At 55.0% G+C, this 13877-nt stretch overlaps 1 protein-coding gene across 1 annotated transcript; it reads right to left on the bottom strand.

Annotated features, from left to right (window-relative positions):
- Positions 1 to 608: 608 nt before the first annotated feature.
- HOXA11 (homeobox A11) lies at positions 609 to 6738 on the bottom strand. Its single transcript, XM_004265667.3, has 2 exons — positions 3528 to 6738; positions 609 to 2104 (listed from the first exon to the last, which is right to left on the bottom strand). Exons 1-2 carry the CDS (start codon positions 4258 to 4260, stop codon positions 1872 to 1874), a joined length of 966 nt encoding a protein of 321 aa, XP_004265715.1. The 5' UTR covers positions 4261 to 6738; the 3' UTR covers positions 609 to 1871.
- Positions 6739 to 13877: the final 7139 nt, after the last annotated feature.

Genomic DNA, 13877 nt, shown 5'->3' with positions numbered 1-13877 from the left:
CCCGTATTCCAGGCCCTGAGATACCCCATTCCTGGGACCCCACTTCCCCATGTGAGGGAAGCCAAGGACCTGGCCATTCACCTTGGCTTCCTAAGTTTGGCTTCTAATGGAATTAAATCCTAAGTCACCTCCCCACCCGCTCAGGGGCCTAGTAACTTGCCCCTTTCCTAAGGGGGAGTGGTGTTGGTGTTGGGGGGGGGGCAGACATTTGGCAGTAAAAGGCAAGCGGGGAGAGAAATGTCACACCAGGACCCAATACTCAAGTTTCCACAGTCTTTATTTTCCTTGTGCCCTGTCACCTGTATACATGCTGCGACATACGCAGTGGGTGAGAATGGAGGACAGGCCAATACTCCTGTTACAAACAGAGCCACCAGACGCTTCTTAACACAGGGGGGCAGAGGAGATTTAATGGAAGGGTGCCTGCCTTTCTCAGCTGAGGTCCCCAGACCCTGGAGGGCCGAACAACCTCAGAGCATCTCCCTAACACTTTTCAAATATGCAAGAAATTAAAAAGACCATTCCCGACACACTTTCCATCCCCTCCAATACCCCAAAGGCAATCAACTAATGGCAAAAAATATATATATATTCTCAAACAAAATAGGTTATAGTTCCTTTATTTACAAGTCTTTTGAACACCATCCCTGTATGAAGCGTACATTCAAATATTTTTAGCAGTGAGTGAGTTTAACCATGGAACACTGTAAACAGATAGAGCCTTTAAATATTTTCTTCATCTTTTCTCCCCCTCTACATTGCATCTTTTAAAATTTGCTTTGGTTCTTTCAGGGAAATATATATATATAATATAATATTTATCTTTTAAAATAATTCCAAATCACTCTCGAGCTCTTGGAAGGTCGCTGGAAGCTTCCAAGCTCAGTTCTGGGGTGACGAAGGGCAGAGCGCGGCGTGGGAACTGGGTGCTTGGGGGGGCTCAAGCCCCTCATAGCTGGGGACCGCTGGCCAGGCCTGCTGCTCTGCTGCTCCGCCGCTCCGCTGAGCAAATCCAAGCTTGATTTAAGCGTGCTGTAGACTTTGCCAAGCTGCCGCACTCCACAGGCATTTCCTGCAGGGATCTGGGGGCCAGCGGCCTGGGTGCAGCCTCTCGGCTTTTTGATGTCTTCCACCTCAGGGAATGGTCTGCTCTGTCACTAGGCTTTAGGCCAGAGTGGCAGGCCAGGACGAACACCCTAATCATAGGAGAAACTAGGTGAGCTGCAGAAGTCGACTGCTGGAAGCTCAGGCCTGGGACAGTGTGGTGAGTGGCTAGGAGGGGGTGGAGAGCCCCTAATGCCACCTGGAATAGTAGATTATTTTTCCCTCAAGGATCAGCAGCCCTCTCCCACCTCACAGCGTCCTCTTAGTCCAGTCATCTTTCACATTGGCTTTGGAAAGGAGCCCCAATCCGGACGTCTAGGAATCCTCCCCCTTCCTTCTGCTCCTGTTCCCAAACTGAATTGGGTTTGGAGATCTTGACGCAGGGGTCCTGGAAGTGGACAGGCTCCATGTGGAGGGTCCCTGGTCGGGGTCATTCTCCAGGGGGTCTGGAGGGGGCCCAGTCCCTGATGGAGACCACACCCAACCCGAAGCTCTGCAGTCTCCAAGAGTGAACCACCAGGGGCCCCGAACCATTCATTCTCGCTGATGCACAACTCTCCGAATCCAATTACTGTTAGAAATCTTAACCACCGATGCCCAGGAGCGTCCCGAGCGGCCTCCTTCCAGGCTGTCTCCGTGTAGCCTCCCCTCTCTTGCACATCACATTTCTTCAAAAGTCACCGCGTGCCGTGACCTTGTCAAGGTCAAAATCTGCATATAATCTCATGTGTATGAAGCCCCCCACCCAGTTCCAGTTGGCTGGAGCCTTAGAGGAGCGGGTTGGCCGAGTAGTACTGTAAACGGTCTCTGTTAATTTTTTTTTCCTTCATTCTTCTGTTCTGAAACCAGATTTTGACTTGACGGTCAGTGAGGTTGAGCATTCGAGACAGCTGCAGGCGCTTCTCTTTGTTGATGTACACACTGAAGAAGAACTCCCGCTCCAGCTCCCGGATCTGGTACTTGGTGTAGGGGCAGCGCTTTTTTCGGGTTCGTTGGCCACCTGTGAAGGGAGAAAGAGGCAGGGAGAGAGCCAGGTGTGACGGCTGCAGTCCATCCCAGAGCCCCAAGTGGAGGAAAAGGGCTGGCCGCAGGGACTGGAGGCCCTGCCCAAGCCCCATCAAGGTCCCCCCAGGTCCCTGCCTCAGGTTCCTACTGCCGGCTGGGGAGAGGCTGCCGGCGGAGGCTCAGCTCCAGATAAAAGTCAGCTCCCTAGATAGGCCCCCAGGGAAGCTGCTTACTCTGCCCCAGAGCAGAAAGGAGGGCTCCTCACTGCAACAGGCGAGTTTGCGCCGCTGAAACCGCTTTCAAAGCAGCGAGCGGGGGTCGCCGGCTGTCTACAGCCTGGCCAGACTAAACAAACAGCCGCCCGCCCGCGGACATTTCACCTTCCAGCACCTGGGCGGCCAGTTCCCGAGGCAGTAAAGGCGGCCCCAGCCCCACTCTTTCCCGGCTGCGGCGGGACTCGGCCCTCGTTAACATATGGGGCAGCTGCCGGGTCTTCGTCAGCCTGAGTCCTGGCCATCAGCTCCTGCCTCCCCGGCCAGCCTCCTGGCTTCCGCGAGGTGGGGAGGTGGCAGCGGAAGCCCCCTACCCTGGGCCTTTCCTGAACACCAAGGCCACACAGCCATCCTGGTCCCCCCGGCAGAGCAGGGGTGCTATTCCAATAGGGTGGAGGAACGAGGGGTTTCCCAGAGCTGCGGGCAGGCTCGACTTGCTCCCCTTTCAATAAAACTCCACCAGAAGTAAAGAAAAAAACCCGCTTTTGACAGATTGAATAACAACTGTAACATGCAGTCGGACAGAAGGCGGCACGTAATTGCCACCGCGCCACAGGAAAATGGCTTCCTTTGGACAAAAAGGCCAACTTTGGGTTAGTTTGTTTCTTTTAATGTATTACTCGAGCTAAGCGGGCTATTTTATCTGTTAAACACGTTCCTAGTGCCATCGTTAAACAGCGATGTCTTTGAATCCCGGCCGGGACTGGAATCCCGGCGCAACACATGGCTTTTATAAAAATCTCCGGATTACCTCGCTATCAAAGGCTCCGGAGCCCTTGCAAGGGGAATTTACAGGCGCCCACCTCCGGCTCCCCAGCCCCGACCTGGTCCCGAGAGGGGTCGAGCTGCTGGGCTTGGGAGCCGAGAAGGGAAAAAAGGGAAAAAGGCAGTTGTGTGGGGTTGTTTGTTTTGTTTTGTTTTGTTTTGTTTTTTGCAGGCATGCCTCGGCCGGTGGGTATTTCACGGCCAATTTCAGCACTCGCCACGTGATCCCGCCTTTTATAACAAAGTTTTGTTGGGGGAAACCTAAAGGCCCTTCATAAACCTTATATGCTTATAAAACAGCATATAAAAATTTAACAGCGGTGCTGCGCTAGATTTCCAACTCCCCTTTCATAAAGCACAGGGCGCTGCCTTTATACGTACTGGAGCCGCCGGCCTTGTCCTCAGTGTGGCCGGAAGACGACTCGGGGCTGCTGCTGCTCTCGGGGCGCCGCCGCCGCTCCTTTTCCTCCGCCGCCGCCGCCGCCGCCGCCGCCGCCTCCCGGCAGCCGCCGGCGCCGCTGTCCGAACTTGAAGTTGCCGGCGTGCCCGTGGCCGCTGCCGCCGCCGCCGCCGCCGCCGCCGCGGAGGTCGCCGCGGCTGCCGGGGGCCCCTTCTCGGCGCTCTTGTCCCCAGGGTAGTCGGAGGAGGCGAGGTTTTCCGGGGTGCCGTAGGCCGTCTCGAAAAACTGGTCGAAAGCCTGTGGCAGGACGCCGTTTCGGCCCACGGTGCTATAGAAATTGGACGAGACGGCGGGGGTGGGGTGGTGGTAGACGTTGGCCGAGCTCTTGGCCAGCACGTCGCCAGGCACGCCGGCCGCGCTGGGCGCCTGCAGGCAGTCTCTGTGCACGAGCTCCTCCGCGGAGTAGCAGTGGGCCAGATTGCCGCGGGGGTGCCATTTAGTGGCGGGCTCAATGGCGTATTCTCTGAAGGTCACTTCGCGCACGGGTTGGACCTGGGGCAGGTTGGAAGAGTAGGAGTATGTCATTGGGCGCGAAGACGGGGTCTGGGGCAGAAAAGAAGGGAGGCTGGAGAAATCTGGACCCGAGACGTAGTAAGTACAACTTGGCAAATACATGTTAGAGGAGCAGGGACCACGCTCATCAAAATCCATCATTGGGCTACCTTGGGCTTTCCGCAGTAGCCGAGCTTAACATGATTCTCCACTGCAGCTGCCTCTTTGAAGCGGATCCGTGAAGTAGAAATTTGGAGACGTAAGCTGACGTGGAAATCTATCCCCATCCTTAGCAGGGAGGTGCTGGTCATGTGACCCGATGTTGAAATTGACAAGCTGCTAGCTAGTCCGGACCTTCCCCCCCCCCTTTCCTTTCCTTTCTTCCACACGCCCCCCCCCGCCCCCAGCTTCCTTTCTTTGTAGCCACCTCAGGGGAAGCAACAGATCGTCACTCGGTGTTCTCACCGAAAGCACGTAATCGCCGGTGTAACACATGTTGGCTGGGGGGGCCTCCCGGCGCGCGGCGAGGCTGGGTGCTACCCCGTGCCAATTGCTTGTGCTCAGCTGCACGGTCCTGGCCCTCGAGTGCGCCGAGGGCGGTGAGAGAGCTCAACTCCTGCCACCCACCACTCCCCGGGTGAGGGAAGCCCCAGGCTGGGGGTGGCCGGGTGGGAGCTCGTCGCTGCGTGGCCCGTGCGTGGTCTTGGAATCTATTCGCCTGGAGGCTCGCGTTCGCACCTCCTTCTTCGCTGTCCCCCTCCCACAGGCTTGCTTTGGGAACCACCTCTGCCTCCGACTTTGGCCGGACCCCCTTCGGGACAGGGTTTGCAGCCGTGGATGTGCCTGCCTCGTGGCTCGCCCGATTTGCACGGTGACTTGATTACACGCTCGCATTCATGGTCACTTCCGAAGCGCTTTAGTGCCTTCCGTCCCTAAACCGCCAACAACCTGGGCGGCTTCCCCCGCGGTTTGTCAGGGATCCGCAGGTCCCGGAAAGCCCTTCGTCTCACCCGGGATCCACCTCCCTTTCATTCTCCCTGCCGGCCTCCTCACCCCACGCCCTGCCCTTGGAGAAACGCGCTCCTCCTCGCTGTCTGCCGGGGTTCGGAGTGACACCGCAGAGCCAGAGGCGTGGGAGCTGCGCCGCTGCGCACTGGTCCGCCCGCCCCCCTGCCTGGTCTTCTGGAGCTGAGGACTCGGGGAACCATGGAATTGAGGCGAGCCTTGGGCTGCTTTAGAGGCGCTGACATCCAAGGAGACTTCTCCTGGGTATGCTGCACCTTCCGGGAGCCCACAGCTGAGCTCCAGAGCTGTAGGGAGAGTGGGGGCAGTGAGCAGGGGGCGAGGGCCAGGGAGCCGTGGCTGAGAAAGGGGTAACACGCCACCTTTCCTCTGCAAAGCTTGAGAGCCAGGGATGTGCAGGGCAGAAACTCAGAAGGCTCGGCGCCTTTCCGGCTACTCATCCCACAGAAGGGACACAATGCCAAAGAAAAGAGACGTCTTTCTGAACCTCCCAGCACCTTGGGTGAAAAGAACGCTTTGAAAAGGCTAGGTTTGAGCTAAAGAGAGAGACAGAGGCCATAGCAGCTAGTATGAGTCTAGCTTTCTTGGGAAGAGGAAAGAAAAAAAAAATGAGATGGTGAAAAATGCTTGCCATCCTGCAGGACTGAATGAACAATGTTTGGGAGAAGCAGAAGAGAAGGGCATAGAGCAGCCAGGCAGGGCCAGGCACTGGGAGGGGTCCAGCTCTGAGGCCTCCCCACACCTATCTTCTTGGAAGGAACTGGATGTCGCTGAAGGAAAGTTGAAAAATGAAAAAGAATAACCTTTTCCCTTTCCCCATCCAGGAAATAGCCGAAGGTATTTATATATCTCGGGGAGATTTAGAGTATAACCTCTAAGATCTTTGGTATTTAAGTGTCAACATCGATTTATTTATTTATTGCTGAGCTAACTGTAACTGACACAATAACAAAATCTAATCGTGTATTGCACCGCAAAAGAAATATTCTCATTATGTATTTTCTCTAAATGATGGCTCACCATTGCATTTGAATACTCGCTGTAAATATCAATAATATCGAGTAATTACTCTGTAGTGGAGTACACTAATTTATTAGCATTTATGTTTATGTGGCTCCAACCCCCCCCTTTACAGGGTTGCGTATCACAAATCAAACTACTCCGACACATTGGTTTAATGAACGCTTTATTCAGGATTTGCTGCGAGAACTTCCATGCCCCTTGAATCCCTGAGAGCTGAACTTGAAATTATTTGTGCATCTCCAGCTTGACATATTGGGGCACTGTGGCTTGTGCAGAGGGCAGTATCGGTGTGAGTGAAAAGGTCTGGTGGGAAGGAAGGTCATTGGGAAGGGCAGCTTGAGACCTCCTAAAGCTGGGAATCACAGTTACAGGATTGCCCTGCAGTGAAAAAACTTCTATTTCCAGCGGCGACCAACAAGGCAAAATATTTATTTCTCCACAGCATCTTTCTTGAAGACTGAATATAAAAGGGAGGAGAGGTTTGCGAACAGCAGTATTTAAGTCATTCCCTGGCTGATTTTGGCTCTCTCAAACTCTCTCCCAGCAGCCCACCCAGTCCCCGCCACCCCGACCCTCGGACAAAAGGAATGCTTGAGGGGTTTCAGTGACTTTGCCATAACAAAGGCGCCACCATTGCGGGGCTTGCCCTGCCCCTGGGTGAAGGCAAACAAATTCTTGCACTTGTATTAGGGCTTTTAAGACTATAATTGAACCCGGGGGCGTCTAGGAGAACCAAAAACTGTTCTAGACAGACCTGGGGTTTTATAGCAGTGTTGGCAGTCAACTTCAGCTTGTGCCTGAGCAGACCGGCTGCAGTGGCCCTCCAGCGGGGGACGCCAGGCTACCTACCCTAGCTGCACGCAGCCCCTCTCCCCATTAGATCGGTTTTCCCCTTGGTGCCAGGGAGAGGGGGGGTCACCACAGAAAGGTTGGTATAGGGATATGTGCCGTTCCGTAGAACTAGTGCCTCCCGTGTTCTTGAGAGCCAAGCCAAGAGGGTGCTGGTCAGTCTGGATCCCATGGGTGTCTGCAGGAGACAAAGGCGAATTCCCGAGGAAAGGCTGGGGCAGGGCAAGGCGCTCTAGGAGCGGCTGGAAGGGCAATTCGGCTGAACCAAAGCGGGGTGCCGGGAGGGTCTTGCAGCCTGGAAGGGGGTGAGTGGGGGCGTTGCTGTGAAGATGGATGAGGATAAAGGCTCTTGATGCCAGAAGGGAAACCGCCTGGAGCGGCGAATGCTTTTAGTTCCCCGGCAGGGACGGGAGGGGGATGCTCTGATCCCCAGTGCTGCGCACTCTTCCCAGCTTTGCCTGCTTCTGCCCCCCTTGCCTGGAATATACTGGCGGTGTGAATGTTTTTTGGGGGGGCTATTCGGAGGTAGGCGCAGCTCTGAGGATCAGACCAAATCTTAGGGAGGCAGAGCTTCGGGTCCTTGGTTTTGACTTTGCTCTGAGCCTAACTGACTCTTCCGCTTTGCAGGAGGCCCAAAAGCCAAGCTGAGCCCACCCGGCTCAAGAGAACACCCGACGAGGGGGGGGGGCTAAGGCTGCCCTGGAAGGCCAAGTGCGAGTTGCATTTTTTGAAGAGTCCAAGATGGGCATGGCTGTGACATTGGCCCTGGAGACTGGTTTTCCATGAGTTGTTCTTTCTCAGGAGCTCCACGGTGTGAGGCCATCTCCAGAAACGTCTTCAGCGTGTATTTCCTTTTATCGTCAACCCGGAGCCCCATGGCAGCTAATGCAAGAGGCCAAAAATGTTTTGGAGGAAGAAAAACAAAGGCAGGAAGTGGCGGCGGCTTGACGGTGCGTGTGTGTCTGCGGAGAAGGGAGGGAGCCATTTCAATCTCTTCTTGTTTTTCCAAACTTCAGGGTCCAGGCAGCCCTCGCAGGGCCGACCCGTTGCTCCCCGCGCAGCATTTGGAGATGGCCACCCGGAGAGGAGAAGGCTGGCGCCGGAGCCAGCCTTGTCAGGCGGAAACGGCTAACGAGGCGATTTGCTCAGCAAAGCAGACCAAGCCTTTCCAAACTTCATTTGATTTGGCCCTAAAAGTGGGGGGTTGGGGGATTCGGAAACACCTCCCGGACCCTCCTTGGCGGGCGGGCTGAGTGCTCCGTGGCGGGGATTCGGGAGCCCTGCACTCCACGCGCCTTCCCAGGCGGGATATGGGAATAAAGTGTGTCCAGATGCCTCTGCCCAGCACTGCCGCCTCCCCTTCTTCTTGCAGCCGAGGGGTCTGGGCAGCAGCCGGAGGGTGCCTGCTGGCAGTGCCCAGGCTGGGTAGCCTTGGCACGGTTAGTGTGCACCGGTGTTGTCGTGCTGGGGGCGTTTCCCCCAGCACGAGTCATTCAAGGGATGTGAGCAGAAAGGACCATCACTTGATAGGCAGCCTAACACCCGCTCACTCTGAGGGAGGATAGAGCTGGGGGGCAGGGAGTGCCTCCACGCTCCGGGGTTTCCAACCCCAACTGGCCATGCTGCTAGGCTGCCCTCTTCTCTCTTTGGGGCCGGCTTGGCCTCTGGCAGCGGCTCATTGTCCCGGAATCTGAGAACCTGAAGTCCCCGTGCCACTTGCAGCCCTGTGACTGCTCAGTGCATAACCCTTAGTGTGAATGCCAGCATCAGGCTGTCCGCTCACTCTGTTTCCTCCTTAGCCATCAGTCTCCATCTCCCTGCGGCTCCTGCTTGCCGGTCTCCTGCCTCTTTCCAGCTGAGTCTCCCCTTCTGCGGCCTCCCGCCTCTTCCGATACCTCCCCTAAGCTGAGCAAGAGCTGAGGTGCCACTGGAGGGCACTCAGTTCGGAAAGCACAGAGAAAGGAGGCTGGTTAAGTTCCTGACTCTCCCCCAATTCAGGCCTCCACCAGGGGTCTGAACTGGACCTCTCACTTCCTTCTTCTGAATACTCCATTCCAGGTTCTTTTTCTCTCCCTCCCTCTCTGATCGACACTCCCTCCTTCTCTTCTTAGGACTCAGCTCCTGCTTTTGTGGGCCTGGCAACCTTGGATGGCAGCCGGCCTGGGAGGGGTAAGGCCCACCTAACAGACCACAATTCACTCCCAAAGGTCAACAGTTGTTTATCTGTGGATCACATAAGGCACCAAACTTTTTGCTTTTTCTTGCTGGTCTGAGCCCCTACCTTCCTCTGTCCCTAAATGCCACACCTGTTTCTAGAAAGCTATACAAAAGACCATTTCAACCCCTGTGATCATACTGCACACAGGTGCAAGAGCCAGCTGGAGGACCCAGGGTGGAAATGGCTATCAAGCCCTTCATGGGGCTGGAGGCCAGGCCGCCATTTGGGGGCTTTCTCTTTCCAAGTGGGAGATATCCTGGAGGTACATCTGTCCTCCATGGTAAGCCTGGGAGATGGGCTGTCTGGGAAGCTCAGGAGATCTCCTAGAATTTGTTCTTAGGAAATGGTCTATTGGCAGATCGTGGCCAACTAATCACATTTCCAGGCACCGTCTAGAGGAGGCACTGAGGCTTCAATGAAATATCAGGAGACCCCCTTCTATCACTACTAGGTGGAGGCAGGAGTTAATTTATCTCCTTGGCTTCGAGAGGCACCTGTCCCACCCACAAGCTCCTCCTCCTTTCCCTAAAGCAGGGGAACAGGTAATGCCTTGAACTTGACCTTATGGTTGGTTCTCATCAGACTCACAGGTTCAATCTCCAAGGTCCCTAAAGATCTGAAGAAGTCCACATCCTTCCACTGGCCACTGAGGGCTGGGGCATAGGGTTTAGCAGAGGGTCTCAGACACCCAAGCAATCTGGTTATTATTTAGTTTCGTGTGTCCCAAAGTGATGGGAGAAAGAGGGTTACTTCCTTTGAGAAGAACTATTTTTATTTTTATTGTTGTGGACTCATTAAAGATTTTTTTCCCCTACTGAGTGGGAACAGATGGGGGTGGGGGTTGAAGGGCAAAGCCCTGGTTCCCAGTGTCTGCCTTCCATCCTCCCCGCAACTTCGGCCCAAACGGGGCTTGGCTTGCCCCAGCCAAGTGTATCCGTAAGAAACAGGACAAAAGACGGCAGCCCAACCAGAAGGCCATTTCTGGTCCTCGGGGTCTTGGTCCGCACGGCTGTGGCTAACAGGAAGCTCCCATACCCCAAGCTTCAGCTGCCACCTAGGGCAGTTCCCCAGGCTCCTCCGAGTTCTACTCAGCCTCGATCCATGGCTCACACTCCAGGCTGGAGAAGAGCGAGCCCCTGCCTAGTCAAACCCTGCCCTTAGGAGTCTCCCCTATGTGCCCTGATAGGCAGTTCTGTGATGGTACCTGTCCACTGACAATCTTTCTACCTACTGTCCCCTCAAGACTCCACCCATGCAGCGCTAGGGATAAAGCTCAGCTTTCCTGCATTCTGTTAAAAAAAAAAAAAGATGAACTCATTTGCAGGGTCTCTTTGATTCACCTGGAGCAATAAGCTCGGCGGCAGAGCAGGTTTAAGCAATTGACCACTAGGCCGGATGCGGTGACCTGCTGCAAGCAGGCTATGGGCAGAGGTAAGGGGCCCCGGCCCCTCCACAGCACAGTGAGGGGGTTCTTGGGGTCTGGGAGTCAGGGATTTTTACCTTTGGCAGAATGCACCTCACTTCTTGGCCCATATTTTAGGCAGGAGAAGAAGAGCATCAAAGTTCTCACCAAAGGCCTGCCATGCACTGAGGGAGCGGACCTGGACTCAGGGACCTCAGTAGAAGGTCCCAGCAGGTTCCTTGCTTCCCTATTCTATTCCATGTCCAGCTGGCCCGGCTGCCCCTGCCAGGTCCCTTGTTTCTACCGGAGCTCACGACTCGGATCCAGCCGCGCGTCCGCTCTCCTGAGCTTGAAGGCGTTGCCTCTCACCCCGGCTAAGCTTCCGTGGGCTCAGCTCTTCCAGGACTCGACGGGGACATAGCCTGGGCCACCCCTGGCTGCGGGAGCTCCTCTTCAATACGGCTGGGGGCGAAGGAGTTGGTAACCAAGAAAGAACTGCCTCCAGTCCACGATCCCAGGGTATCAGAACCAGCTTGCAGCCGGCCAGTCGTGTGTCCTGCGCCTTCCCGCGGCGACCGGCCCTGGCCATGGAGACAGCCATGGCGCAGAGGACTTGACCTTTACGGCACGAGAGGAGGGCGCTCTCTGAGATGCCGGGAGGGGGTTTCTGCTCTTTCCAACCTCTCCCACCCAATAGCAGCCGGGACAACGCATGCCGCTCACCCCCATTCCCCCCTCCATTTTGTGCAGTGTCCGCAGACCCGCAGCCGGAACAAAGCTTCCAGCAGTGGTGTCACCGTCGCCTTTGCGAGCTCTTGTCCCTAACTCCCCCGGGCCAAAAGCCTCAGAGCTTAAGCCCAGCGATCTAAGTTCCCCCCGCCCCCCACCGCGCCCTCTTTTTTCACTTAACCCTCAGCCAGGGCCAGGGTACTACTCTGGGTGCCGGGCCCCCGTCTGTGCCAACTTCCCGTGCGCCGGGTCCTGGCCTCGGGCTGCGGGCGGCGCCGGGCCTACAGCCGAGCCTAGCGTGGCCGAGGCGCGGGATGAAGCGAGGCCGAATCTGCTTTCCGGCCCGGGTGGAGACCCGGGACTGCGCGGGGCGCCCGGATGCGGCCGCACGAGTCCGCAACGTGGCCGTGCGTGCCCCGTTCGCTCTCCGCTCCCTCGGATCTCACCCCACCCGTCAGGCCGGGGCTCAGAAAGCGGAAGTATTTGGTAGAGAAAAACACGGTTTCTTTTCAGCCCGTTTCAGAACCCCTTTTAGAGAAAATGCTCCTGTCAAGTTTTATTTCCCGTTGCAAACCACCTTCCACGCTGCCAAGAATTAAGACCGGGAGAGATTAAATACCCGATTATTCTCATGGGGAGGGAGGGGCGGGCCGGAGAAGGGGCACCCGCACAAAACATTCGTTTGACTCGGCTTGTCCTCATCAAATAACGCCTAGAGAGACCCGCGAAGGCCCGCGCGGGCGGCGGTGACGTCAGCCTGCAGCGGCGGGGCGAGACGCGGCGCGGTGGCCGGCCCTCCGGAGTCGGCCCGGCGCGGGCCTCGGGCGTCGGGGCCTTGACCTCTGCCTAATGTCCTGCTGCACGCCCTCTCCGGCCCACAAGCCGTCCGAGCGAGGCCGGCTCTCTAAGGCTTTGAGCCTCCATTTTGAGGAGAGAGTTCATACCGACGCGCGGAGGATTTCGAGCCTCCTCGGCCCCCGAGGGGCGCGGCATCGGGTGGCTCCCCAGGTCCGCGGCGGTGCTTCTCCCGCGCGTCCCCGTCCCTGCACCTGGGAGAGGCCCCGCGCCGCTGCGCGACCGCCCGCAAAGGTTCGCACATCTCCGAGGCCCCGTTGTGAAGACTGCTGCCGGGTGGATCCAGCTCTTCGGCGGCGCGACGGAGCCAGGCAGAAATGAAATCAACTGTGGCGAGGCCTTCGCTGCTTCCACGGAGGACTTTTCTGTGCCAGCGTCTTTTTCCTTCCCTTGAAAATCAAATTAAAAATAGCAAACACCTTTCAGGCATTCGTCGGCGCTAGGCAGATGCGCTAGGATTGAAGCAGCCGATCAGAAAGTGGGTATTTTCATAAAGAATGAAGCCGGCTGTTATTGACCCGGCGGCCTGGCGGGTGAAAACTTAATTATTGTGTGCGTGTCCTAAAACTGAGGCATAAATCTCCCCAGGCCTCTTGGATAACGTTACATCTTTGCTTATGAAAAATGGGATGTGGACAACTCGCTGCACATTTCTCTGATTCTCCAGGTCTTGGGCTGCTGACACGCATTCGGTCAACTTTAAAGGAATGAGCATAAATCAGCAAGCCCCTAGCGTCTCCTCCATAGAGGTTCGCAAATCCGGAAGGGCGCCTCTGAACCCCCTGGGTCTGGAGCTTAGCAGTCCCGGGCAGGCTCCGTCTCCCCTCCGAAAGAAACTCGGGAATTCGCAGAGAGGAAACGAGTAGCCGCATCTTCACCAAACCCTCCAAACACACTCAGCAGAGTGTAATCCGCACACGTATTATCATTCGGAGAAATGTGTCATTAGCTACCCGCACACACATGTATCATCCTCAGCTGAATTTCGCTGCCTCGTGAATTTTAAGAAAATATCTCAATTAGGTTGAATTTTTAAAAAGAATAATTTTCTCCCCCTTTCTTTAAAAAGTTGTTTTCTGTTTTCAAAAAAAAAAAAACAACAACTTAAATGGATGGCTTAAGCTCTGTATCAGGCATAAATAGTTGTGAAATGCAAAGTGGCGTTTTACAATCATCCACTTAAAATACCTCAATAAATTTGACAGTATTAAGAGCAGATGGAAAAAGTAGATTTTTTAAAGTACCATATTTACAATTTTTTAAAAATGGTCACATGACAGGCCATTACAGGATTAAAAATCATTGCTAATTTAATAGACGGAGACGGTGTCTAGTTGTTTCCATATTACAATTTCTTATTCTGAAAGTGTGTCCCTTTTAGGAAAAAAAATACTTGAATCAGCTATTCACCAACACTATCCCAGTGTTTGGTGTTATTATTCCTACATAGTGGCTGGCATCCTCCTGGATGTCTTTTTCCTAAAGGTTCAGATTAACTGCTATTTGGGTATTGGGGAGTCATCATAATCCATGCTTACTTCAGGTTATCTGGTAGATCCAGGGGAATTTTAAGTAAGAGGTAAGACCCACATTATCAACATCTGTTTCAGAACAGGCAGAAGAAAGCTCTGAAATATCTTCTGTCATTAGTTTCAAAAGCTGAAGGGAGGAAAAAAAAAA

The sequence above is a fragment of the Orcinus orca genome, chromosome 9 (genome assembly GCF_937001465.1).
Source record: "Orcinus orca chromosome 9, mOrcOrc1.1, whole genome shotgun sequence".
In the NCBI taxonomy this organism is placed as follows: domain Eukaryota; kingdom Metazoa; phylum Chordata; class Mammalia; order Artiodactyla; family Delphinidae; genus Orcinus; species Orcinus orca.
This window is presented reverse-complemented; position numbering and strand designations above follow the sequence as displayed.